Raw genomic sequence first — 26550 nt, forward strand, 5'->3', positions numbered from 1 at the left:
AAAAAAAAAAAAAAAATTTAACTCCTGCCCTTGGCTAACAACATCATATGAGACAGTGCAGCTCTATGAGGTCAGAATAGTCAACATCCCCATTTTACTGATGGGGAGACTGAGGCCAAGAGGCAAGAATAACTGGCTCAGTCTCTTGGTGATGCAGAGCCCTTGTCCTGACCACCACCCAAGTCTAAAGACTCTTAACTCAAAGGCTCCTTCTCAGGGACCCTGTTATTAGGTCTCCCTGTCCCTTTCCTGGGATGAGGGTCTTTGTCAGACTCACCAGAGGGGCTGCCGGTGCTGGGAGAGACGGAGACCATGATGGAGGCCTCCTGGGCGTCGATGTTGTTGTTGGCCCGACACACGTACTCGCCAGAGTCTGCCACGGATAGCTGGTGCAGCCGCAGGCGGGAGCCGTGGGTCTGGGGACGTGGGAGGAGAGAGAGGGAGCTGAGGGCCACGGGGTCCCCATGGCTGGGACACGCTCAGGTCTAGAATGCCTGAATGTCCTGGGCATGAGAAGGAGCCCCGGGCAGTCCCTCCAGGCTCACCCAGGACAGCAGGGACCCGTGCCTGCGGCGCCAGTCTGTACCTGGTGTCTGGCGGGCAGGCTGCCCCCGCGCTTGTACCACATGATGGTAGCCTGGGTCTGCCCAGCAAGCACGCAGTTCAGATCCAGCGTCTGCCCTTCCACCACCGTGGGGGACGAGGACTCGATCCTGATTGGTGGGGAGACGCTAGGCACTGGGGGCGGGTGACAGACAATGCAGACAGTCAGGTCACAGCGACGGTGCTGGGCACCCCCCTGCCCAGACCCGTCCTCGCCCTCTCACCGTGGGAGGAGCTGCTGCCCTGGATGGTGACGATGAGTGAGGTTTCCTGCGAACCAGCGCCGTTGCTGACGTGACACACATACTCGCCGGAGTCTGCCGGGGTCACCTGGGGGATCCGCAGCCGGGAGCCCACGATCTGGAGGGAGCAGGGGGCAGTGGACAGGGGTGGTACCACCATGTCTGAGGCATGGCTGCCGTTGACACCTGACTCTGGAAGCCGCCCCCGTCACCTGGCCTCCCTAGCAGCCTTCCTGAGGCTCCTGGCAGGGCAGGTGGCCCGGCTGTGGTCTGTGCTGCTCTTACCTGTCACCCCTCCAGAAAACCTGAGCGGCCCTCCCCAGCGGTGTCCTGACGGCCACCCATGCTGTCATTCAGCATGTCTGCCCTGTCTTTTTGTAACGGTGCTGGGAACTGAACTCAGGGCCTTTGCACTGAGCTACATCCCCAGCCTTTTTTAATTCTTTAATTTAATGTAATTATTTTTATCTTTTTGAGACAGGGTCTCACTATGCAGTTCAGGCTGGCCTTGAGCTTGCAGCCTCCTCCAAGTGGCTGGGATTATACGCTTGGGCCACCATGCCTCGCCAGGCCCCCGTCTTATTCCACTGGGCATGTGTGCTGCAGCGTCTCAGGGATATTTAGTGAGTGAGTGAATCCAACTGAGGTCAGTAGAACATAGAGCTGTATCATCAGCACCAATCCAGGTCTATCTATGAGGTTGCGCAGTGTTTGCTGAATGACTGAGTGAGCACAGAACAAGGTGCCGAGAGCCTCTCTAACTTCCCCAAGAGCCGGTGTTCTCCCTGCCCACCAGCTCTGTACCTGGTGCCGACTGGGTAAGCTGCCTCCACGCTTGTACCAGGTGATGGTGTGGGGGGCGTGGCTGGCCACCAGGCAGTTGAGGTCCAGGGTGTGCCCATTGGCCAGGGAGGCGGAGGAGGACTCGATGCGGATGGGGTATACCACACCCTGGGCTGGGCGGGTGAGAGAAGGCGGGGTGTCAGCATGGCCTAGGGGGTTTTGAGCCTCTAGCCGCCCCCACCACATGCCCAGATCCCTGAGACACTCACACTGCGGGGGGCTGAGGCGCTGCTGGATGTTGACAAGGACGGAGGCCTCTTGGGTACCTGAGCCACTGGCCACGCGGCACACGTACTCGCCGGAGTCGGCGGGGGTCACCTGGGGCAGCCGCAGCCTGGAGCCGTGTACCTGGATGGGCGGGACAGAGGCGGCAGGCTCAGGGCCAGGCCAGGTTCCCGTCTCCTCCCCTGGGCCCCTCCCAGCCCGCCCTGCCAGTCGGAGCTTGATGGGAGCTCTTCCAGGAAGAAGCGCCATTCATGACCCTTCAAATTCCTTGCCCCAGAGTTAGGACAGGACCCAGCCTGTCACCCGTCCACGCCAGGGACTGCTGAGACTTGACACCGGGGAAAGTTGGAGGTAGCATTTGCTGTCATGTTAAGGGAAACAGGCAGTGTGATCCCATTTGACAGATGAAGACATTAAAGATCAGAGAATTCAAGCAACTGAATTAAGGTCACACAGCGGGCAAGCAGCAAGGCAGTGCCTAAACTCGAACAAGCCTGAATGCAAAGCCTGTGCTGCTCACTTTTTCCGCTCCTTCCCTCCTCCTCTCCTTTCTTTTTTGTGATGCTGGAGACTGAACCCAGGGCTTTTGTTTGTTGTTTTTTGACACAGGGTCTCACTGTGTAGTTCATCCTGGCCTTGAACTCACAGCAATCCTCCCGCCTCAGCCTCCTGACTCCTGCGTTATAGGTGTATGCCACCACGCCTGGCTGAACTCAGGGCTTTGCATATGCTAACCAAGCACCAACCCCTGAGCTACTCCCAGCTCAAGCCTGTGCTGCTTATTCTGCTGTTATAAGGGTCTTCCAGGTTCCTGTTTTGCTCTCCACATCCTACCTGATGCCGGGCGGGCAGGCTGCCTCCGCGCTTGTGCCAGGTGACCTGGGCATGGGCCTGCCCTTGCACCATGCAGTTCAGGTCCAAGGTCTGCCCTTCGGCCAGGTGGGAAGAAGACGACTCGATCCGGACTGGGGGGGTGACCCCAAGGGCTGGGGACAGAGGCAGAGGGTCAGTCGACAGGGGGTGAGAAGAGATGGGTATGAGGGGGGACAGGGCTACTGGTCTCATGGGAAGTGCAGATGGAGGCTCGGTCCATGGCTGGAGTGGGGACCCCTGGGTGGCCCAGCCCTCCCCAGTGCTACTCACCAGGCACAGAGTCAGCAGGCTCAATGGAAACCAAGACGGAGGTCTCCAGCGGCACGGGGCCACCTACCACCCGGCACACGTACTCGCCCGAGTCGGCAGGAGACACCTGGTGCAGCCTCAGCAGTGAGCCATGGGTCTGCATGGGGGGGCGTTAAGTCAGAGGGTGCCTTGCCCCAGTCCGTGACCTGCAGCCTGCAGCATTCTCTGAGCTGGCAGCAGTTCCCGCCTGGTAGGGGGAGAGGGCTGCACCCCAGGAGTAGGGGTGCACAGGAGGCGCGGATAACGGGGCACCCACTAATGCCATACAGCACCAGTGCTGGGCACACACTAGAACACGGAGTCAAGATGCACCCTGTGCAGTGGTTACTCTAAGTGGGCGTCGCTCCCACTTACTATACAAAATAACGGTAGCTCCTGCAACCAGTGGTAACCCACAAGATGCACTATAACCATAGCTAAAGGTACTGTGACAATCGTAATAGCTCAGGGCTCGAGCTCTGAGCAGTCTGCAAGTACATTATTTAACTTGATCCTGGAGACAATTCTATTTTGTAGATGCTGAAGCTACTGCACAGAGAGGCTAAGTAACTTGCCTATGGTCACAGCTGATGAGTCTGGGGTCTGGCCTCACACCAGGCTGACCGGACCTGGACCCAGGCTCTAACCATGCACCACGTGGCTGTGCGAGAGACCCATGGCCTCCCTTGTCTTAGAGGGGCTCCCTGCCCACCACCCAGGGGCCTCCTCTCTCAGCCTCTCCATTCCCCGGCCCTTTTACCTGGTGCCGGGCGGGCAGGCTGCCCCCGCGCTTGTGCCACGTGACCTGGGCATGTGCCTGTCCAGGCACCACGCAGTTTAGGTCCAGGGTCTGCCCTTCGGCCACATGGGAGGAGGAGGACTCGATGCGGATGGGCTGGGTGCTGCCTGGAGCTGAGGGAGAGAAGAGGTTCCTGGTCACCCTGGTTCTCTAAAGCAGCCCAGCCTCTCCTTTGGTGCCCTGTTCTGCCTGCTGGCCCCACTCACGGTAGGCAAAGCTGGCCCCCTGGGCCCTGGTCACTGTGACTGTGATGGAGGCCTCCACACCATCACTGGCCCGGCAGACATACTCTCCGGCGTCCACTGGGGAGACCTGGAAGATGTACAGGCGGGAGCCGCGGACCTGGGCAGTGGGGACAGAGGTGTGAGAGGGTGTCCAGGACCCTAGCAGATGCCTGACCCCTGTCCCCTGGTCTGGGAACTGCCAGGCCCCCAGATGGGGAGCTGGGAGCCCACAACCCACCATCCAAGGCCCCCGCCCGCTGTTCCAGGTATGAGTACCTGATGCCGAGCGGGCAGGCTGCCCCCACGCTTGTACCACGTGACCTGGGCATGGGCCTGCCCTGCCACCACGCAGCTGAGATCCAGGGTCTGCCCCTCGGCCACCGTGGGGGATGAGGACTCGATCCTGACAGGTGGGATGGGTGCTGGGGCTGTGGGGACAGGGCTGAGGGTAGCAGATGCTCCTGGAAGAGCTGGCGGGGACCACCCACCCGGGGCTGGCTCTGCCTTGAGATCCGCCTGGGAATGCGACAGAGGACCACGGCATGGGGCAAGGGAGAGGTGAGGCTTGAAGAGAGGAAAGGGAGGCAGGGCAGGAGCAGGAACCAGAGCAGTGACGTGGCCAAGGAAAGCTGCTGGGAAGATGGCAGAGCACTCAGACAGGGCCCTGCATCAGCTCCAGGGTAGATGGCACCAGCAGGCACCCGGACCCCCTGCGAAGGCTCGCAGCCTCCTCCAGCTTTCCAGGTCATCAGAGTCACTCACCAGGGATAGAGCCAGAGGGCTCGATGGAGACCAGCACGGAGGTCTCCAGGTGCTCGGAGCCAAGGACCACGTGGCACACGTACTCGCCTGAGTCGGCAGGGGATACTTGGTGCAGCCGCAAAAGCGAGCCGTGGGTCTGTGTGCGAACAGGCAAGGTTGGGCGGGGCCAGAGCGGTCCCATCCGACCCCTGCGGTGGGCTGGCCTGGAGGTCCCGGTACCTGGTGCCGGGCGGGGAGGCTGCCCCCGCGCTTGTGCCATGTGACCTGGGCCTGCCCAGGCACCACGCAGTTCAGATCCAGGGTCTGCCCCTCGGCCACGTGGGAGGAAGAGGACTCGATGCGGATGGGCTGGGTGCTGCCGGGCACTGGGCACAGAGGGGTCAGTCAGAGGCTATGCGAGGTGACCAGGCCCTAGCTTGGAAGCGTGGACCTGAGGCCTTTCTGGGCAGGAACCACTTTCTGCCCGGCCAGCTGAGCCTTCCATCCGCACCTCCAATGCAGGCTCCCGGCCCCTCTGCCCAGGGTAACCTGACAAGGAGACTGGGGAGCCTGAGATGGTCACTGCCAGGCTGCCCTGGAGAACGCAGCCAGCAACGACCCCACTTCCTTCTTTGGTGTTCACCACGTGCTCCCAGGGCTTTCCCCGGACCCCGGCTCATCCACACCCGCCCCCACCTAGCAAGTACTAAAACCGCCAACCCACAGAGGAGAAAACGGAAGTCCCCAAAGGCAAGGAACTAGATCAAGGCTGACAAAGGGCAGAGTCAGGATTGGATCCCAGGGCAGCCCAGCTCCCAACTCGGAGGGACCCAAACACTGCTGCTTCACTGGGACCTGAAACCACACTCACACGTGGCACCAGGGAAGCCGGGCCAGCCCCATCCCATCCCATCCCATGCCCGGCGCCTCACTCCCCAGGCAGGCGGCAGAGGGCCCAAACCCGAGTGGAATGTCCCCCATCCTGACGCCAGAGCAGAAGGGACAGCCCATGCGTCTCCTCACCGGGGCCGTGGGTGAGGCCCGGCTGGGCGCTGTGGAGCACGGAGACCATGATGGACGCCTCCTTGGGCCCCGCCTCGCTCTCCACGCGGCACACATACTCTCCGGAGTCGGCTGGAGAGACCTGTGGGAGCCGCAGCCGGGAACCGTGGACCTGGGCCGGGGAGGTGGGAAGGTGTGTGAAGACAGGGGCAGGGTTGAAGCCTCCGCTCCCTCTGGGCCTTCGTGGTTCAGTCATCAAACTCTCCCGGGACAGAGCCTGGCCCTGGGTGCTGGGGCTCGCTGGGGAGGACGACCTCCATCTGCACAGCGGCCACCCCAGCCAGAGCCTCCATGCCAGCCCAGGACCCTGCGTGGGCCAGGGAGCCTCCTACCTGGGCGTGGGGAGGCAGGCTGCCCCCTCGCTTGTACCACGTGATCTGGGTGTGGGCCAAGCCTGCCACCACGCAGCTGAGGTCGAGCGTCTGCCCTTCGGTCACAGATGGTGATGAAGACTCAATCCTGACCGGCAGCGCGCTGGCGCCTGAGGCTGGGGGCAGCAGAGGGTAAGCTGACCTCAGGGGGGCCCCGGCCTGCCCTCCTACCCCCTCGGCACCCCTCGGCCTGCACCTGACAAGATGGTCACTTGGATGCGGGCCTGGGCTGTGCCTGTGGGGCTGGTGGCCACGCAGAGGTAGTAGCCGGTGTCGGCAGACGTGGTGGCCGGGATGACCAGTGTGGAGATGTCTGTGCGCTCAGACCGGGCCTGCCACGTGGAGAGAGGCTTAGCCACCCGAGAGATGGGGCAAGGGTGAGCACAGGAGGGCCGGCAGAGGGGTAGCCGGGGGGATAGGCACTGAGCCGGGTCAAGCGGGCCCTGAGGATGATGGCCTGGAGAGGGCAGAGACAGCTGGGGCTACCTGTCGGGTACAGGAAAGGAAGGGAGCAGAGAGGAGGTGGGCAGGGTGCAGAAGGGCAGGTGGGCTGATGCCGCCGAGCCAGTGGGCTTGGGAGGGGCAGACCGCTCACCTGTGGGGGCAGGCTGCCGCCCTCCTTCCTCCAGGTGATGGTGGCGGTGGGCACCCCCGTGGCCCTGCAGTACAGCCTGACGGTTTGGCCTTCGTGCACCTGGATGCGCTCTGGGCTCACCTGAACCCTGGGCCCGTTGCCCCCTGCGGACAGAGCGCTGTGAGAGCCTCTGGCTGCCTTGCGCCCGGCCTGTGTCTCAGTCCCTTGCCCAGCCCGGCCTGCTCACCGTGCACCTGGAGAACAGCCCTGCCCACGTGCTGCCCGACACTGTTGAGGGCATGGCACAGGTACTGGCCCTGATCTGAGGGCTCGGCGGCTGGCAGGCGCAGGACGCCTCCGTGGATCTGTGCCTTCAGAGGGAGCTGGCCCCCAGGACCCCCTGGCATGGAGACATGGGGGTCAGCAAGCCCTGGGACTGCTCTTACTCCAGCCCTCTGGGAGGCTGAGTCCCTCCCCGGGTCCTGCCCGTGGCTGGACCTTGAATGCCCAGGTCAGCCCTCAGCATCGCTGCGTCACGGCCTCACCTATCCACTCAAGGGTGGGCGTGGGGTTTCCCCTGGCATTGCACCGGAACTCCGCCACCTGCCCGGGCTGCACGGTGAGCTGCGGTGGGTGGATGGAGACCACAGGAGCAGACAAGGTGCCTGTGGCTGGTGAGGGTCAAGAAAGATGTGCTCAGGATGGGCAGTGTTGGCTGGGTCACAGCAATGGCCTCCTCGCCACTCTCTGCTCTCATTCTAGCCCTCTATGGCCATTGGCCCCACGGCATCAGAGGGGCTTTCTTTTTCTTTTTTCTTTTGGTGGTACTAGGGGGTGAGCCTACTGAGCTATATCCCCAGACTTTTTAAAACTTTTTGAGCCAGCGTATCACTGAGCTCAAACTTGGGATCCTCCTGCCTCGCCCTCCCAGAGTGTTGGGATTATAGCTATGCACCACCAGGCTGGCTCAAAAGATCTCTCTTGCTCGCTGTCTCTCTGAGACAGGATCTTGCTACGTAGTTCAGGCTGGCCTTATATGCGCTACGTAGCCCAGTCTGGTCTTGAACTTGAAGAAACCCTCCTGCCTCAGCTTGGAGTGCTGGGATTACAGGCATGCACCACCACGCCTGGCCTTTCACAAGGGGACTTTTAAAACATCAATGGGAAGTCGGGTTTGGTGGTGGAAGCCTGTAATCCCAGCACTCTGGGAAGCTGAAGGAGAAGGATCACAAGTTTGAGACCAGCCCAGGCAACTTAGGAAGGACTGGGGATGTAGTTTACTACAAAGGCCTGGGTTCAGTGCCCATTAATGCAATACAACAAAACAGACAAACAGAAAACCCCAAACTTCAAAAAGACCTTGTTACTTCCCTATTTAAAATTTGTCCATAGTGCCCTACTGCCTTAATAACCCTCTCACCACCAGTCTACCACATGCTGCGTGCTCTCACCCCTGCTTCTACCTTCAGGCTCCTTCCCTATCCTCTTCCCACAGATCTAGCCAGGGTGGCCTTTCTGTACCTCAAACACACGGACATGCTCCTGCCTCACGGCCTTTGCACACACTGCTCCTGCTGCTGGACCACTCCACCAGCTCTCTCACTGGCTCAACGCCTTCTTTTCCCACAGGTCTCCGCTTTCCTATCACAGCAGCCCACCCTCCTTCCACCTTGCTTGTTACTTTTTCATCCCTTCGCTCTTCCCCACCCTAGGACTGCAAGGCTCTTGTTTGTTCATTTGCACCCTTGCTGTGGTCGCCTCTACCAGGACAGACGCCCCACAGGACTGAGATCCTGTTTGTCATTCTTCCCAGAGCCTGGACCCGGACCTGGTATACCACAGGTACTCAGAAATGACCTGTGGCATGAACAGTGCGCAGTCCTGGTGGGCGTGGGGTTAACGCTGGGTGCAGGTCAGCTGTGGGGGGGAGATGTACCTTGCACATGCAGCGTGGCCGTGCCCTGGTCCATGGCGAACATGTTGGAGCCGGTGCACACGTAGGTGCCTGCGTCGCTGGGCTGCACGTTGCGGATGGTCAGGATGCCGTTGAAGTCCATGGCTCGGGAGGGCAGCTTCCCGTTGTGCAGGCGGGTCCAGACCAGGGTGTAGGCAGGAGACTTTGGGGCAAAAGCAGGTGTGGATGATGTGGGGTTCAGGGTCCCAGTGCCCAGACCCCGTGCCCCAGGCTCTGTCCTCCTACCTTGCTCTTGGCAGTGCAGATGAAAGTGACATCAGCTCCAGGGCGCACGCTCTGGCTCCGCTGCTCCTCCACTGTCACTGTGATGGGCTTGCCTGGTGCCTCTGTGGGCGCAGGAAGACCCTTGGTGAGCTGAGAGCTGGGTAGGTCTCTGTCCTGTGGCCACATTCTCTTTCTCTGTCCCCACTTCTGGGTGTGACTTCCCTCCTGCTCCCACTTAGATGCTACCCTTCCTTCCCTATCCTGGTTGGGCCAACCCCCTAGGTCCTCCCCGTTGGCACTGAGCACAGCACAGTGTGGCTAGAGGTGTCACTCGGGCTCCAGGACATGACCACAGGTCACCAATGAGTTCTTAACATTTCATACTGCATTGCAACTGGATCTCCCCAAGTGGGTCGATTTCCCTCCTCTGAGCAACTATTTCCCATCTCCTCCCCCAGCGTCCCACACACCCTTTCACTGTCACTGCTCATGGCCTCAACTCACACTGGCTGAGCTAACGCAAAGTACTAGTTAGGAATATTTCCATCTTCTCAAAGTCCCAGTCTCCTTGCAGGTGCCTTCTCCTGCCAGCCCTGTGCCGCCCTGCACCTTCTGAGAGGCAGACCCCTCCTGGGAGCTTCCTTCCTCTGACACCATGTCAGTCTCTCCTGTTCCTCATGGTGAGATCATACTGCTCCATGGACCACTATGTTCTGGAATTTTCCATTGCTGAAGATGCCTCCTTGACCCCTTGCCCTCCCCACTGCATGGCTTCCTCTCAGAGCCAATACCTAGGAAAGAGGCTTCTCCACCTGCCACCTCCTCCCCTCACTACCTTTCTTTTTCTCCCCACTGACGACCACTGCTGTCAAAGCCTGATCTCGCCAGTCATTTCCCCGCCCTTCTCTTACTCCCTTGGCAGCATTGACCAGTGGCGCTCTTGGCAGCCCCTCCCCCTCCTCCCTTCCTGCCTCTGTCTGTGGCGTTGCCTCCCCTCTAGGCCTGCTCCCTCCAGCTTTTCCTGCCCTTCCCTCTTCAGCTGGACATCTGCCCCCTGAGGCTTTGCCCTGGGCCCTGTTCTGCACAAGCTTTCCCTGCCAGTGCCTGGTGACCAACCCACTCAGGTGTCTCCCCAAACACCTCCAACTGTAACAAGTCCAAACCAAATCTGTGATGCCTCTGACCCACTGGAAGCAGGGGCTGCCCGTCCCCACCCAGGTCTCTCCACCTAGTTATCCCAGTGCCCTCCTGCCTGGCTCCTGCCAGCTGTTTCTTTGCATAGAGACTTTCTGGGGCTCCCGGAGCCCACTGTGCATTCTTGTATGGGGAGACAGGTGGCCTGTCAGTGAGTGAGAGGACCCGGCACACACACACACTCCAGCTCCCTGGATGCCAGAGCAAGTGACTCCGAGGCTCATGTTTTACACTGGCTCCCGGGGCTTCCTTACCCACAATAAGCAAAACCTGCTCCTGGCCCCAATTTGCTTCCTAACATACCCTTCATCAGATGCCTTCTCTTCCCTGTCTCACTTCCTTTCCCTAAACTACTTGCAAAAAAAATCCTGTCTCAGACTTTGCTTCAGGGGAGCCCTAGTGAAGACCCCTTCCAGCTGGAGCCTTCTGGGTCTCAGAAACAGCTCTCACCCACACAGGCGCTAGAATCCAGGTCGGGCAGCATCCTATCCTCTGCCCTCTTGGACCAGAGTCAAGTCTGGTGATCCTGCCTCCCAAACGGGTCTGGGATCCAACCCGTCCCCGTCTCCATGGCCACCATCCTCACCCAGCTTCCACCACCCCCTCCTGGCAGATGAGTGCACCTCTGCTGAGGGCTGCAATCTTAGGCACAGGGGGGAAGGAACCCACCAGTGACCAGCAGCTCTGCCCGGCTGGCGTTGACGTGGTGGAGGTTCCGGCAGGTGCAGATGTAGACCCCGGCATCAGAGGGTTGCACGCTGGGGAAGTGGAGCTCGGCGCCTGGGGAGGGGGCTCATCAGCACACACTTCCTTCTCCACCCAGCCCTGCAGGCAGGCATCCCTCTCCCTGGGGGACTCACGGGGGCTTGGGTACCTTGATGTCGCTGCTGGGTGCTGCTGGGCACAGGCTGCCCATCCTCACGGGACCAGTAGAAGTAGTGGGGTGGGCTCCCACTGACCTGGCACCGTAGGGAGTGGGGCCCCCCCTGGGGGACTACGCTCCGAGCCGGATGGACCTGGACCTCCAGCGGGGCTTGGTCTGCTGGGGTGGGAGGGAGCAGAAGCCATTCAGGCAGCAGCCCCTGCAGGCAGCGCTGTCTCAGGGACCTCTGCCCTCCCGCCTCAGCCCACCGTCCCTCCAGCTCCCTAGGTCCCCCGCCTGGCCCATCACCCCCACCCCAGGCTATGGCCCCACTTACTCTGCGGCAGGCACCGGCCCCCTGGCACATTGGGGTTACCCACATAACCGGGGGCACACCTGTCGGGAGAAACGAGGGCCGGTTCTGTTAAGTTTCAAGTAACCCAGAGCCTCACAGTGAACCTGGGAGCAAGAAGCTCAGCCGGCAGCCCAGTGAGGGGCGAGGTGGCTCAGGGTCCTGGAAGGACTTTGGGGATGAGAGAGGCCCCACACTGGAGGGGAATGTTAGCAGGTTGGGTAAAGATAAGGCCTTCATTCTCTGGGGAAAGATTCACTCAACAAACACTTAGTAGGCAACTACCAAGTGCCAGGCACCATACTAGGAGCGAGAGATGTAACACTGAACATGATGAAGACCTTGGTCTCGTGGAACTTTCTCGTTGGGAAATCAAGATGAAAACTATGTGAAGCAAGAGCGAGGGGCGTGTATCAGGCTGCAAGGACACAGGGCAGGGCGTGAATCCAGCCCTGAGATCGGGAGGCATCCCAGAGGACGGGACCTCTGCCCTGTTACAGCCTCCTGGAGCAGGCTGTCCTCTTCTCAGAAAACTTCTCGCAGCCTGTAAGCATCCATCTGCACCATCGTCTCCCCGCGACTTCCCGTTTGCAAACTTACTGCTCACAGTACTGGCCGGTGTAGCCAGGCTCACAGGCTGTGCAGCGGTATCCGCCGGCCCCTAGGCTCTCACAGGTGCGGGAGAACCTGGAGCAGGGAGGCAAAGGTCAGGCCACCGGAAGCCCGCTCCCGCCCCGCTCTCTCTACCCCGCAGTGAGAGTCGGGCCTCTGGCCTTGAGCATAGGCACTCACATGTTCTCCGGGTTGGTCAGCGGGCAGGCACAGGGCTGGCAGTCCTCAGGCGTCCCGGCCGTGGCATCTCCGTAATAGCTAGGAGCACATAGCTCGCAGAATTCCCCGGCAGTGTTGTGCTGGCATTGCTGCGGGTCACAGGGGCATCAGACTCTAGCCACTGGGCCATATTTACCAAAAGCCTTTCAATTTTGAATCCTTTGACCTAGAAATTCCAAGCTTGTGAACTGTGTTAAATAATCACGGAGGGCACAGAGATTTCATTACAAAGGTACTTCTGTTGGTGGTGTTGAAATAAACCTAAACACCTATAAATAGGAAGCTGGGTAGATTACAAAAGTACCTGTACCCATACAGCTATCAAAAAGATGATGTTTTTAAAAATTTATTCATTTGTATTTTAATTAATTAATTAATTAATTTTTTTGTCTTTTTGAGACAGGGTCTTGCTATGCAGTTCAGGCTGGCCTTGAGCTCACTTTGTAGCCCAGGCTGGTCTCGAACTCGCAAAGATCCTCCTGCCTCAGCCTCCCGAGTGCTGGGATTACAGGTGTGTGCCACCATGCCCGGCTATTTTTATTTTTATTATTTTAAAAGGATGGGCTGAGGATATAGCTCAGTGGCACAGCACCTGTCTGGCAAGTACAAGGTCCTGAGTTTGATTCCCAGGATAAAAAAAAAAAGATGTAAAATAAAATTTAAAAAAGAAATACATGGCTGTATTTCTTATAATTTTTTACACAAAACCTCTAGTCTCAGAGAAAAGGTGTACACCCAGGTACCAGGGTCAAAGCTTTGAAAACACACACTTCATCGCAGAAATGTGTGTGTCACAGTCTCCTGGAGAGACCCGGTTTGCTATATTAATGGGGCAGGTCCCTGATCCTTGCTTTGCTGTGGCTCTGTCAACCTTCTGGCCCTGGTTTGTACCTGGAGGTTTCTATATGCACCTCTCTGAAAAGCCCAGGTCTAAAAAAAATGCAATGGACTCTGAGGCCAGCCTGAGCTACAGAGCGAGTTCACAGCTGTCCTGGACTAACTGCATGGGGAGATCCTGGCTCAAAAAAAAAGCAGGGGGAGATAAGGAAGGATGCTCAGGAAGGAGTAGGTGAAAAAAGACAGTCACCAAACATGACCCTAAGTCGATCTGTAAAGTGTCAATAGCTCAGGGTAGCAGTGCACACCTGTAACTCGATCTCTAAAGACTGAGTCAGTAAGACTGCAAGTTTGGAGCCAGCCTAGGTAACTTAGCTAGACTTCGTCTCAAAATAACATAAAATAAAATAAAATAAAAATAAAATAAAAAAAGACAGGAATGTAGCTCAGGGTAAAGCACTTGCCTACTAGGTGCAAGGCCTTGGGTTCAACCCCCAGCACCTCACAGAAAAGCATGTATCAGCCCAGAAAAGGGACAGGCGAGCTGTTCACTCCCATAGGGGCAGTGACTCCTCCTGGGGACAAGATGACAAGGGATTTTAACTTTCCTTTTCGTTCATCTCTGTAACCTGTACTCGTTCTTCCACAAAGAACAGGTATCAACTTGGATAAGAAACGCTGAGAACCAAAGCCCTCTCTACACAGGACAATATTCTGCAGCTCTGGCTGACCTGGCCCGCTGGCCCGTCACCCTGCCCTTCCAAGTCCCCTCCCTCAGCCCACAGGCAGCTCCAGACCGCCCCGCCCCGCCCCGCCCAGGTCCGAGCGCTGCACTCACCGAGCAGGCCCCCGTCTCCGGGTGGCAGTGGTCCGAGTGGCCGTTGCACTCACACAGCTCGCAGTGGCCGAGGTAGAGCCCACTCCCGGTGCGCGTGTAGCCTGAGGCACAGTCCTGGGGGACAGAGGAAGCTCGGTCTCCAGCCAGCAAACCCAGACCTCTCCTTCGTGCCCCCTCCAGCCCCTAGACTCCCGCTGGCTCCTGGAGGGGACACTGGGGGCCCATCTTTTGCCCTTGTCCCCACTCTGGTCTCCCTGGCCAGCCAGCAGGGAAATAGTAGTAGTCATCCATCCGCCTCCCAGACTTTGCCCCCAGAAGTTACTAAAAAGCTTCATCCCTGCGCCAAGAAAGCAGGCTAGGAGACCCAGGGGAGAGCCAGAGCGCAGAGATCCTCCTCGCTGGGTCACACCCATTAGAGGCAGTGTGGGTTGCGCTGGATGTCTTCTCCCATTTGAGATGGGTAATGGCGGGTTAGGGAACAATTTTCTTCACTTTCCCTTCTGTGAAGCCTCGAGGGCCCTCCCTCCCTCCCCACATTTCCAAGGGATGCTTGTGACTCTTGTCCGTCTGGCTGCAGACAGTGTACATCCTTTTTAAGAGGTGTCAAACTCGGTCACTTCGAGGAACATGAAATTCTCTGGGTTTGAAAATTCTAGGGGCCCCAGAAAAGGTACATGGAGAGAAAAGTGCAGAGATGTGGGTTTTCCAACTGGGGGTCCTTGATGTGCCGACGCCAGATCCTCCTGAAGCCCACCTGGCACTGCAGCCCTGCCTCCTTCTATGGCTCCTTCCTGGGCCTCAATATTCATTCATCAAACATTAAGTGGGCACCTGGTTAGACAGACTCCGAATCTCCTAGAGCTTCCTGCTCTGGCTAAAGCCTGCAGAGGTTCTTGGGTGCCACCCAACTGGGGCCCTCTGCCCGCGCCCCAGGACTCCCCACCTCTGACTCTCTCCCAGCCAGCCCTATCCTGGGCCCAGCTCTGACCACAGCTTCCCCTTGGCAGGCGTGGCCTTCCCTCGGCAGGAGGGGCCCTCACTGGCTTTTGCAGTTGACCTGCTGCAGTGTAGGCTGGCTCCCCACACGCTCCTCCCAGGCTTCTGCTTATTTTTCTTCCTGTCTACAGTGCTCTCTACTCCGCACAGCTCCCCTCTCTGACACAGGGCCTCGCTCAGCTTTGCCCAGAGTCCCCTGCGCTCCTTGTGGGCCTCCCTGTCCCTGGAGCGTTCCCTGAAGGCACGAGCTGGGTCCTAACCTTGGAGCACTGCAGGGCTTGCACAGTGGTTGGGACACCAAGGCTTTGGAGTCCATGACACCTGAGTTCAAACTAGTTTCTGTCACGTTTGCTGGATGTCCCCAGCTAAGTCACTCATCCCTCTGAGCCTTGCTTTTGTCCATAAAGGGGAGAATTCACGTATCTCAGGGCTGCTGGGAAGGGTAACTCATGATACCAAGGGCAGGGTGTCATCCAGACACGACAGCAACCACAGGCCATGGCGACAACCACTGGTCAGCATGCTGGTAGCGGCGAGGGCGCACACTCACCTGGCAGGACAAGCCCATGTAGCCGGGAGGGCAGCGACACTCCTCTACCTCCAGGGCCCGGGGTCCATCTGATGGCCCCGGCCGGGCCACCTCCAGGCTCACGGCGCTGATGCTGGCTGCCAGCGGCACTGAGGAGAACGTGGCCCGGATCAGGAGCTCGTCCAGGTCGGCCAGTGCCATCAGCAGGTGCTCGCGGGTGGCCGGCTGCCCATCTGGCCGGCGCCAGAACTCCTGGGAGGGGCAACGGCGAATGTGGGTGAATGCTAGGGCTTTGCATCTGCTCCTGCAGTCCCCACCTCTCGGCCTTTGAGACCTGACCCAGGAAGAGGGGAGGATGGCAGGGAGCTGAGGATGGGCAGGGAGGAGCAGGGCAGTGGCATCACAGCTGGGCTCCAAGTCAGGCAGGACGGTAGGCGGGTCACACAGCGTGTGGCCACGGAGCTCCCCTACCTCTCGGAAGACGATCTCGTAACTCTTCCTCTCAGGGCCCTGTGGTGCCGGCTGCGAGGCCACGAGCATGATGTTGTTGCCCTGGAGATACATGGGTGGGACCGGAAGGGGAGCTGAGGGGCTCTTAGAGAGAAGGGGCACCCCGGACCCGACTCTCCCCACCACTATGCCCCTCCACCTCTGCTTTCCCAGGTTCCTGTGCCCTGCGGAGACTGGCACCTGCGCACTGCCCCTGTGCCCAGCAGTGGGCCACGGCTGAGGGGTGTGGGCCTGATACAGCAGGCTGTCGGGCCAGCTCAGTGACTGACACTGGGACTGGGCATGGCTCCTCTCCTCCCCTTCCACCTACCAAGCGTCCAAGTGCTCACCATGATCTGGACATCGGGGTCAGACAGCGGGCTGCCCTGCGGCCCTGCAGTGTAGGAGAGGGTGTACCTCAGCTTCCCGCCATATGCTGCCACCTGCAGGGAGACAGATCCTGTCACACAGGGTGCCCAGGGCCCTGGGAGAGTGGGTTTGACTGCAGTGAAGGCCCCTCGGCATCTGGGCCACACCCTTGCCCCTGGGGGCCTGTGGTCACCGGGGAAATAAGCTACCTCTCCGCCCCTTCCAGCATCACCCGTGGTGCTGAGTGGCCTCTTTCCCACTTACGGGGTTCTCCCATTCCCCACTGCCAGATTCTCTCAGCCAACAAGCTTCCAGTGCCTTTTGAGTTACAGGAATTTCTCACAAAGTGACAGAGGTAATGACCACGGGCAACTGTCCTCAGCCACAGGTGCGGGCTGAGGCGACCCTCATGTCTTGCCCATTGGGTAGGTGTGTTTGGTCTGCCCAGAATCCCTTCCCCTCTTTCTGGAAATGACACCAGGTTCTCCTTAATGAGCGGCTCTTCCTCTACACGCAGCCTGTGTGATTTCAGGGCAGCAGGCTTCCTCCTCCACAGCAGAACCAGCCAGGCCTGGGCAGTCTGCACAGCCCACCACTGTCCTCCCCCAGTCAGGATGGACGAGGGAACCTGGCACTTCTCTCTCTCCTGGCACAGAGAAGCTCCCTGTTCCAGTTCGATGAGAAGCTGCAGAAGGATGCCAACCGAGATAAAGCCCGCGGGAGGCCCTGGATCCAGCTATGCCTGATAGCAGACGTCCTTGGAGCTGCAGCTGCATGAGCCAATGAATTCTCTGTTGCAGACAAACCAACTAGACTTGGGTCTTCTTTGGGTGGGATGGGAAGAGTCCTTGTGGGTGTTTCAAGGGCTTTCACGTGGCCAGCTAAGGCCCCAGCTCTGCCCCATCGGACTTTCCTTTCTCTCCTTAGCCACCAGAGCAGGCATACCACACTGCCTCAGCCCCCGCCCCACTAGTTCATCTGTGTGCTCACTCAGGTGGGAAGGTGTTTCTCAAACACCTGCTGGGCACATGCCAGGCCCTGGGTAACACAGGCCCCGGTGCTGTTCTCCACAAGCTCGGGACTAAGTAAAGAGCTCGGGGTGTTACCGAGCAAGAACCAAATAACTAGTTTCCTGTTTGCTTGGATGCCAGCAAGTTCACAGCCACCTATGGGACCAAATTTCCAGCAAGCTGCAGGTGTGTGTGGCACAGTGATTGGGGCGGGGGGAATCTGGAGTGTGAGAGACCAGGTCTCAAATTCCAGCTGTCTGAATGGACATCTTGGACAAATTGCTTAAGTTTCTTTCTTTCTTTCTTTCTTTCTTTCTTTCTTTCTTTCTTTTTTTTTTTTTTGTCTTTTTGAGACAGGGTCTCGCTATGCAGTTCAAGCTGGCCTTGTGCTCACTCTGTAGTCCAGGCTGGCCTCAAACTTGCAATGATCCTCCTGCCTCAGCCTCCTGAGTGCTGGGATTACAGGCGTGAGCCACCACGTCCAGCAAGTTGCTTAAATTTCTAAGCCCTACTTTCCCCATAAGGAAAGGGGAGTGCAAATGTCACTTTTAAAAGAATCATGAGGATCATGCAACCCAGAACACATATATGACACACTCAGCACAGCACCGAGAACACATTGAAAGTGGGCAACTCCCCGTGACTGCCGACCCCTTGCTTACTCCCCGCTTGCCTGACATCTGCCTGTCCCTCCTATCTCATTAACTTGTTGCATATTAGCCACACTGTGAGGAGGTGCTTTGCACCATTTGAGGAACAAGACGGAAGCAGAATCAACACAATATTAACCAACGCCAAGGCCAATGCCAAAGGCAAGAACACCAACATCAACTTCGACAGCAATAACTGGAGCGACACTGAGCTCTGGACACTGCTCTTCTGCCTGTACCCAACACGGCACACAGCAACTCCTTCCTTAGCACGTGGCTGCAGGGAGACCTGCACTTGGGGCCTCGAGGAAGTCCCTTCCCGGCTATGGGCCTCAGTCTACCCATCTGTCACAATCCCAACTCCCCGTTACCTTGTCCCCCAGGAAGGCTCGCGGCAGCTGCCAATAATAGAGGCTTCCAGGAAGCAGAGAGAAGCCTTCATAGGAGAGAGAGAACTAGGACAGAAGGGTAGGTCGTAAGAGCAGGGGCAGGACAGAGGACAGCGATGCTGCAGGGAGGCCCAGCACTGGGGAAGAGGCACAGGACCCAACCTGCCCCCCACTCAGGCCCCCAGCCTGCTCTCTGGGCAGCTGGCTTCCCCTCCGGGCCTGGGACCTCGCTGCTCTCTCCGGGTGGGGCGTGGGCCAGCATCTCTCCATGCCCGGCATGTCCCTCTCGTGGACCCCAAGAGATGTACGGCATACTGGGAATGCTTTAAAATCTAGTGGCTCTTTCCACATGTATTTAAGAAATGTGTAACTACCGTGACTAAATCGGTATAGGATCCGTTTAAAGGGAAATTTGAAGTGAAGAACAGGCCAGGTCTAGAAAGCATGGTAGGTGGGGATCCTCAGGTAGGTCCCTTGGCACATACCTGAGAGCCTGCTGGGGAAAACAGAGGAGTGAAAGAGGAGGAAGAAGAGGAGGAGGAGGAGGAGGAGGAAGGGGGAGCTGCTCGAAGAGCAGCTGCAGGCTGGGGGCGGGGAGGGAGAACCCGGCGATGGGGTTGGGGCTGGGCAGCAAAGCTGGCAAGGAGCTGCCAGATCTCAGCATCCATCCGCCTCTGGGCCTCATCCACCTGGGGGACCAGAAGAGAAAGGAGGAGGAGAAGAGCAGAAAGGGACAGAAAGGATGCCCATGGGGCTCTGCCCTCAGCCTACGCCAGCCCCACAGCCTCCCACTTCTGCACCCTCCACACCAGTGCTGACGCCCACTGCTCTGCCCTGTGCCCTCGGACCACTTGGTACTCAGGAACCCAGTGGGTGTCCTGGGATGGGCCTGGCCTGCTGGGGAGAGGCCTCCAGCGGGTACCCAGCCAAAGAGCGGCAGACAGCTTGCCAGCGGAAGCCAGAGGCTCTGGGGGCGGCCCCCTGCCACAGATGCCAGAGGCTGTTCCTTGGGCTGCCCTCTCCATGAGGGCCTGGCACCAGGCCAAGCCCCTTGTGGAACCCTGGGGTGGACTGGGCGTTGGGCTGGGCCTGGAGTAGAATTGAGGAAAATGGTCCAGAAAGGCCAGCTTTGGTTCCCCAAGTCCCAGACACAGCCTGCCTGGCCAAGCTCTTGGTTACCTGTGATGCCCGCTGTGCGTGACCCCTGCCCTCTGGGGGCCCTGGGATCCTCCCACTTCTCACAGCTTCCCGCCACTGCTCCTCTGAGAGTGTCGTGCGGTTCTGATAGGGTGGAGGTCACAAGCCAGCTCAGCCCTCCCAAGGACACAGAGCTGGAGCCATGGGCAGGATTCTCTCCCCGTGGACATGGAGGCCAGAAAGGGCCACAGAGATGCATGCTCCCCTCCTGGGGCGGCCACCCAGGGTTACCCCAGGCTTCGAGCACACAAGGAGGGTAATGGAGGTTGCGGGGGGGTGGGCAATGCCAGGGGAACTGGGGGCCAGGAGCAGCCATGCAGATTAGCATCTGGGTCGTTTCCCTGCCACCTCGGTCACCATCCTGACTGCAGACAGCTGGCTGGGCACCAGACCACAGGCAGGGAGCTGCGACAGGCACACAGCCTCTCCCGGGGCCGGCCAGGGCTTGGGTGCGGCAGCACCCTGACCTCATGCAGACCCACACTGTCCTGGGCACCGGACATCTCCCCTCGCAGGGGTGAGGCACCTAAGAACACACCATGCCTACAGCACACCAACGCCACCCACTCACAGCAAAGCCTACCTGGTGAGCCCGGCGCATCCGCGCCAAGTATGCCTCCACCTGTGGGGCCCGAGGAGAGGCCAGGAGAGCGGGGTAAGAGTGGAGGGAGAGGGGGACAGAGGCAGGAGGGAGGGAACCCAAGAAGAGGTCACAAGGTAGTGAGCTCTGCAACAGGGTTGGGGTACCTGGGCTGTCCAAGGAACGGGGACCAGGCAACCTCAGAGAGCGCTGCCTAAGTGTCCCTGGGCACGGGTCTCTGTCAGTAGCAGACTCCTGTGCCAAGTCCCGCTTCCCCGGGTACCACAGGGCGGCTGTGACTACTTGAGCAGCACACGTGGGCAGGCTGCCCTTAGACCCTGCCCCTTACAGTACCCTCCCCAGCACCACCACTCCACCAGACCACGTCTCAGAGCAGCAGAGACACACTCCACAGCCTGTGATCTGGGTTTGAATCATTTAGGACCTTTAGGTAAGGTCTCCTTGAGCCTGTCCTGCCTTAGTTTCCTCAGTTATTAAGTAGGAGAGTAGGAGTACCTGGCCTAGACAGTTGTGACTTTTGATACACAAAGATGCTCAGAATAATGCCTGGCACATGGTAAGAGCTTAGGAGACACTGTAAGAACAGCTATGCCCAACCCCCAGCTCAGAGCCTGCAGTGTAGACCAGTGGATTTCTTTTGTTGTTGGTTTTTTTGAGAAAGGGTCTCATTTGGTATCCCAGGCTGCCCTTGAACTCACAATGATCCTCCTGCCTCAGCCTCCCAGGTGCTGGGATTACAGGTGTGTGCCATCATGCCCGGCTCACTAGTGGATTTTTGTTTGTTTGTTTTTTGTTTTGTTTTTTTTGCTCCGGTACCGGGAACCGAACTCACGACCTTGCGCTTGCCAGGCAGGCGCTTTGCGGCTGAGCTAAATCCCCAGCCCCACCAGTGGATTTTGAATGAATGAAAGTGACTGTGTCTCATGTGCCCTTGTGTTTGGAGGGCCTGGCTCAGAACTCAGCTTTTGGAAACCGCACAAAGGCTCAGAAGCATTACCAGATGAACTCGCACCATGTGCCCAGAGCTCCCCGCAATCCTGCCAGCTGCCTGGAGCTGAGGATTATCAGAGGGTCCAGAGATTGACATCCACATCTGCTGGAGCCCACAGGCGCATGCTGAACCATGACCCGGAAGCTACGGGGCAGGTGGCTGCCTGCTGGGACCGCCCGAGGCGAACACCTGTTGGCATCTTCACCTACCACGGTGCCCAGAGGGACCCAGCTCCGAGCTGCCGCTCTGGGAGGTCTGCAGCCCTGCCATGGGCCCCACCTTGTCTCCTTGGTACGTCTCTGGCAGCTGCCAGTAGAAGGATTCATGGCCGAGGTGGGCGAAGTTGCCAAAAGACAGCTGGGTGCCATCGGGAACGGGCTCCACGGTGAAGTCTCCCGCCAGGCGGCTGTTGCGCTGTGGGTTTACCAGGGCAAAGCCTTGGAAGTCCCCGGGGGCGAAGCGGGTAAGGATCTGGCAGCAGAAGGAGGACGAGCGTCAGTCTAGAACTACGGCACCTCCCGGGCACGGGAGGGCATCAGGGCAGGAAGTTAGGGCTTTCTGAGATCAGGGCTGGAATGAAATAATGGTGAGGAACATTGGGGTGAGGATGGGGAGGTGCTGGGCTCACACAGAGATGAGCAATAATGGGGGACTGGCAGCCCCCGAAAGGGGTCGGGTCTCTGTGCTCTGTGCTAGATGGGAGCAAAGGGGACCAGGGGACCCATCCCCAGAGGGAACCGGGACACGGCTGGACCCAGGCCTCGGACTTCCTTGGCTCTTACCAGGTGGCGAGTGTAGGACGAGCTGGTGCACTGCTGGGTGACACCCATACAGAAGCAGGGCAGGCAGCCCTCGGGGTTGCTGGTGCTCAGGTAGAAGTGGTGGGGCCGGCAGTGGCTGCAGGTGGGGCCTTCCACCTGGGCCTGTGATGGGCAGACGGCAGGTGTATGCAGGCAGCTGGGGGTCTCTTGCGGACCAGGAGGCCAGCAGTTGGAGCAGCCCTGCCCCACCCCAGTTCCACCCTGGCCAGAGGCAGGCCCCAAAGATCACAGGGCTTTGACTGACCTTGCACTGGCACTGGCCACTGGTGTCACATTGGCTGCTGATGCTGCCTTGGGGGTCACAGTTACAACCTCTCCCATCTGGCACCTGGTCATCTCCTGAGGTGGAGGAAAGCTATAACTAAGAGCCCCCAAACCTCCAGGCACCCCACTCCCCCTGCTGTCCAAGACAGGTGTAGGGGGCTGCTGTGTGTTTCCGAGGCAGCGACCTGCGCTCCCACAAAGCTTTGGAGTGGGGGAGGGTGGCCAGGGACCCATGCAGATGCAGACAGGTCAGAAAGTTAAAGCCACCTGCTCCAGGTCATGCGAGAACAGGGGCTCTGTCCTAGCTGCACCCCAGGAGACTGGGGAGCCCGACGCTGGAGACCTCCCTGTCCCTACAGCCCTACTCACTCTGGCAAGGCTGGCCCAGGCTGGGGTTGCCATAGTAACCGGGGGCACACCTGCAAAGAGAAAAAGCTGAATGCCGGGGAGCCCGTGCAGAGCCCAGGCCCGAGGTGGAGAACGGGTGCAGAGCAGAGGCGTGCACGGGACCACACAGCAGGCGAGCTGGCTCGATCCAGACTCAAGCCGACCTTCGACAGGTGGAAGGGACCTGTGCAGGGCTCCGCCCGGGTGTGTCTAAGGGTTTCCAATCCCAGGCTTTGGGGGCCTGGTTGGTCCTGATAGGAGGGGTGGGCTGCCTGAGGGCTCCAAGGCAGCCTGTCCTGCACGTTCCCTGCCACATGCCTCACCTCTCACAGTGACGCCCACTGTGGCCTGGAGAACACGAGTCACAGGTGGGGTGGCCGTCTGTGTCCAGAAAGCAGGTGTGGGCAGTCCTGGTGGGGGGCAAACGTCTAGTCAGGAAGGCGGCAGGCCCTCCCTCGGGACCAGGGGAGGAGGAGGCCTGGGTCGCATTCCCTGCATGTCGTCTTGCTCGCTCGTGCACAGGGGTGGGGGGCTCCACCCCCCCAACGGGTGGGGATGCCGAGGTGCTGCGGGCAAGTGTCTCTTCCTCCAGGTGACACGCTGAGGAAACCACACCCCGAATTTAACCAGTGCCTCCCAACGGGGCCAGGGAGGGTAAACACAGGAAGTGGTGGTGGACACCCCAAGGAGGGGCAGGGCCCAGACGCACTGGCTGGCAGCGGGGGCTCCATGGCAGGGGCATGGTTGGCAGTCCTGGGGTGTTCCACGCTGGGCATCCCCGTAGTATCCTGGCTGGCACTGCTCGCACCGAGGGCCCTCTGTATGGTGCTGGCAACCCTGGGCAGGGGAGGGCAGAGTGTGGTCAGGGCTGGGCCTCTGGAGGACACACATGACTCAGGTAGGGAGGAAGGAGGTGGGACTCACCTGGCAAGCACCTGTCTCGGGCTCACAGGCCTCTGAGTGGCCGTGGCAGCTGCAGCGTTCACACGTGCCCAGGTAGAGGCCGCTGGGCATGCGTGTATAGCCTGTGTCACAGTCCTAGGAATGGGAGATGAGGGGCTGCTGGGTTGGGAGGTGCCAGGGAGGTCAGGACCCAAAGGGAACAGCCAGGGATCATGGAGGAGGGGCTGGCTGGAGGCGGTGCCCAGGCTCACCTGGCAGGATGGGCCCCGGTACCCAGGTGGGCAGGTGCACTGTTCCACTTCCAGGGCAGGGTCCTGGCCGGTGACCTCAGGCACAGCCACGTCCATGCTGATGTCGGAGACCCTGCGCATGACAGGACACGGTCTGAGCACGTGCGTGCTCACCCTGCCGGCTGTGCCTGAGTCCGAGATGTATCACCCGTGTGTCCTGCCACCACGCTGTGGGGCCCTGTCCAGAGGCCCGGCCAGGGCCATCACAGCAGACTCGTGGGCTGGGGCTAAAGGCTCACACCTGAGACTCCAGAACCCGGACAGGGTACATGAGCACAGGACAAGAGATCCTCTGCCTCCCCTATGAGGACTCCACAGGGCCCCACGGGGAACCAGGCTGAGGCCAGACTTTCGGCCACAGCCCTACTTGGCTTGTCCTGCGTCTCTCCCCTTCCCTATGGCTTCCCATGGCAATCACACGCACACCATCCCCAGCCTCAAGCTCTGCTTCTAGGAGGCCCGTGCTGAGACCAGCTCGAGGGGAGAGACATCAGCACAATCTCTTCTAAACAGACTGGGAAAATGAGGCACAGAAAGGTCACACAGCCCGTACGGGGCCCAGCTGGCAGCCTGGCTGCACCTCAGTTAGGCTCAGACTGGGGTCCCCTCCCTGCGCCCCCTTCTGTCCTCCCATCCGGGCCCAGACCTGCTCTCTGCGGGCCGCTGGGTGTGGGACGCGCGGATCAGCAGGGCGTCGATGCCCGCCAGCGCCATCAGCAGGTGCTCCCGAGTGGCCGGCTGCCCGTCAGGCCGTTGCCATGCTTGCTGCCAAGGAGACGGCATGCGAGTGTAAGCCCTGGCATCCTGGACGCGTGTGGGAGAGGAGCAGGGCCGGCCGTACCCACACCTGTGAGGGCTCACCTCCCGGAAGGGCACGGCGAAGGCGCTGGGCTGCCCAGGGGCGGGCTCCCGGGAGGTGTGATGCTCCAGGGTGATGCCGTTGCCCTGCAGCACCACCAGCGGCTGTCCGTGTAGGGGCGCAGAGCTGGGCTGGGGCCGCTGGGTCACTGTGAAGCGCAGCTCTCCACCGTAAGAGGTCACCTGGGGCACGGGACAGACAGACACTTGGTCACCGCTCTGCCCACCTTTTCCTTGCACGGATCCTACCATTCTCCATAGCACCTGGCACTCGGCTTCCCAGCCTCTGCTTGTGCTGTTCCCAGCGCCCACAGCTGCTTGTCTCTGCCCTGGCCCTGCTCACCTTGTCCCCCCGGAAGCGTGCGGGGAGGTTCCAGAAGTAGGGTCCGGACAGCAGGCTGTGGAAGGCAGAGAAAACCAGCTCCCCGGACGAGGATGAGGAGATGCCCTCGCTGGTGGTGTGGGTGCCTGCAGCGTTGGTCAGGCTGAACTGTGTGGGCTCCTCGGAGGCCCCGAGCACCTGGGAAGGGAGCAGAGGCCAGGTGAGGCTGCGGCCTGGGACTGATCCTTGCCCCACCCAGCCCTGGGCTGAGCCACCTCCCTCCCACCACCCCGCCTGCCCCACAAGGGTACCTGGGCACGGCTCCAGGTCGAGCTGGTGCACTGGCGACTGACACCCATGCAGAAGCACTTGAGGCAGCCATCAGGGTTGTGGGTGCTCAGGTGGAAGGAGCCTTCAGCACACTCATTGCACAAGCGGCCCACCACATTATTCTGTAGGCAGAGACCTGGGAGCTGCAGGATAGCCCACCAGAGGGGCTGCCTGGGGCCACCAGCTGAATCCACCCACTGTCTCAATGGGACCCAGAAGAGCCACTGGAAGGATTCTCATAGGAGGCACTGCCACCATCTGAACAATGATTTCCAGTTTGTATATGGTTGTGCAGTTATTTTCCCTTTTCTCTTCGATTGCCAGGGAGCTCACAAATGAGGTTTGATTTGAAATGAAGCAATTTGGTTGAAGTAGTTTCTACTGCAATTTATGGAGGGTTGCATGTACTGTGCTAGTTTCTCTGCAGTCATCACCTCACTCCATTTCCCTAAGCACTTGGAGGTACAGAAAAATATCACCATCCTTCTCAGGACGGTACTGGGGCTCAAGGTTGTGAAGTGACTTGCACGAGGTCACTCAGCTTGCTCATCCAGTCAGGAGTGCCTGACTAACACCAGCCAGTCTTTTTTCTCCACTGATGCTGATTTCCTCACCCTGAATGCAAGCAGCACCCCTTTTCTGAGCCTGTGTGTGGGGATGCCAATCTGGTGTCCACATGAGGGCTGGTGAAGTGAGGTGAAGTGGAACAGCTGCATACATGGTGAGGTCTTAACTCAGTCACTTGACTTCCTCACTGGGGCTCCTGCCCGAGGCCAAGCCACTTTTTACGCCCCAGTACTGGAGATGGAACCTGGGATCTTCACACTGCACTACATCCCCAACCTTTTTTAAAAAAAAATTTTAATTTTAAGACAAGTTCTCACTAAGTTGCTCAGACAGGGCTCAAAAGTGTGATCCTCCTGCCTCAGCCTCCCAGCGCTGAGATTACAGATGTGTGCCACCAGGAGAGGTCAGTGTCTCTTTGCCTCCCGGCCCAGGGACGTACCTTACAGAGGCAGGCCTCGCCTGCAGACCTGGCACTGCCTCGTTCATCACAGCGCACGATCGCCTGGTCTGGGGACACAAGGTGGGTGTCAGCAGGGCAAGTGAGAGTGGGATAGACATGGGACGACAGACAGAGTCAGGACAGACAGGCAGGGGGAGGTGGCTCTCAAGGATCCTGGGTTCAGGCCAGACTCCAGGAAGGTGCTGGGGC

The 26550-nt window shown here is 59.4% G+C and overlaps 1 protein-coding gene across 2 annotated transcripts in view; it reads right to left on the reverse strand.

Annotated features, from left to right (window-relative positions):
• Positions 1–26550, reverse strand: part of Hspg2 (heparan sulfate proteoglycan 2) — an 85510-nt gene that overhangs the window by 20989 nt on the left and 37971 nt on the right. For both annotated transcript variants that reach the window (XM_013519589.1, XM_013519588.1), the window contains exons 21-62: positions 26341–26408; positions 25316–25456; positions 25026–25202; positions 24686–24865; positions 24471–24589; positions 23786–23897; positions 23556–23669; positions 23341–23468; positions 22955–23041; positions 22614–22663; positions 22225–22319; positions 21942–22082; positions 21439–21630; positions 16303–16395; positions 15935–16015; positions 15485–15715; positions 13939–14052; positions 12225–12352; positions 12033–12119; positions 11418–11476; positions 11093–11260; positions 10888–10998; positions 9046–9146; positions 8782–8962; positions 7391–7516; positions 7093–7245; positions 6867–7009; positions 6468–6603; positions 6233–6387; positions 5862–6012; positions 5079–5224; positions 4860–4995; positions 4374–4525; positions 4080–4215; positions 3835–3986; positions 3057–3192; positions 2748–2899; positions 1898–2036; positions 1650–1801; positions 828–963; positions 587–738; positions 278–416 (exon numbers count right to left, since the gene is read on the reverse strand). In XM_013519589.1, coding sequence (XP_013375043.1) covers positions 278–416; positions 587–738; positions 828–963; positions 1650–1801; positions 1898–2036; positions 2748–2899; positions 3057–3192; positions 3835–3986; positions 4080–4215; positions 4374–4525; positions 4860–4995; positions 5079–5224; positions 5862–6012; positions 6233–6387; positions 6468–6603; positions 6867–7009; positions 7093–7245; positions 7391–7516; positions 8782–8962; positions 9046–9146; positions 10888–10998; positions 11093–11260; positions 11418–11476; positions 12033–12119; positions 12225–12352; positions 13939–14052; positions 15485–15715; positions 15935–16015; positions 16303–16395; positions 21439–21630; positions 21942–22082; positions 22225–22319; positions 22614–22663; positions 22955–23041; positions 23341–23468; positions 23556–23669; positions 23786–23897; positions 24471–24589; positions 24686–24865; positions 25026–25202; positions 25316–25456; positions 26341–26408 — 5550 coding nt within the window. The remainder of the gene's footprint in view (positions 1–277; positions 417–586; positions 739–827; positions 964–1649; positions 1802–1897; positions 2037–2747; positions 2900–3056; positions 3193–3834; positions 3987–4079; positions 4216–4373; positions 4526–4859; positions 4996–5078; positions 5225–5861; positions 6013–6232; positions 6388–6467; positions 6604–6866; positions 7010–7092; positions 7246–7390; positions 7517–8781; positions 8963–9045; positions 9147–10887; positions 10999–11092; positions 11261–11417; positions 11477–12032; positions 12120–12224; positions 12353–13938; positions 14053–15484; positions 15716–15934; positions 16016–16302; positions 16396–21438; positions 21631–21941; positions 22083–22224; positions 22320–22613; positions 22664–22954; positions 23042–23340; positions 23469–23555; positions 23670–23785; positions 23898–24470; positions 24590–24685; positions 24866–25025; positions 25203–25315; positions 25457–26340; positions 26409–26550) is intronic.

The sequence above is a fragment of the Chinchilla lanigera genome, unplaced genomic scaffold (genome assembly GCF_000276665.1).
Source record: "Chinchilla lanigera isolate Chin_1 unplaced genomic scaffold, ChiLan1.0 scaffold00051, whole genome shotgun sequence".
Taxonomy (NCBI): Eukaryota; Metazoa; Chordata; class Mammalia; order Rodentia; family Chinchillidae; genus Chinchilla; species Chinchilla lanigera.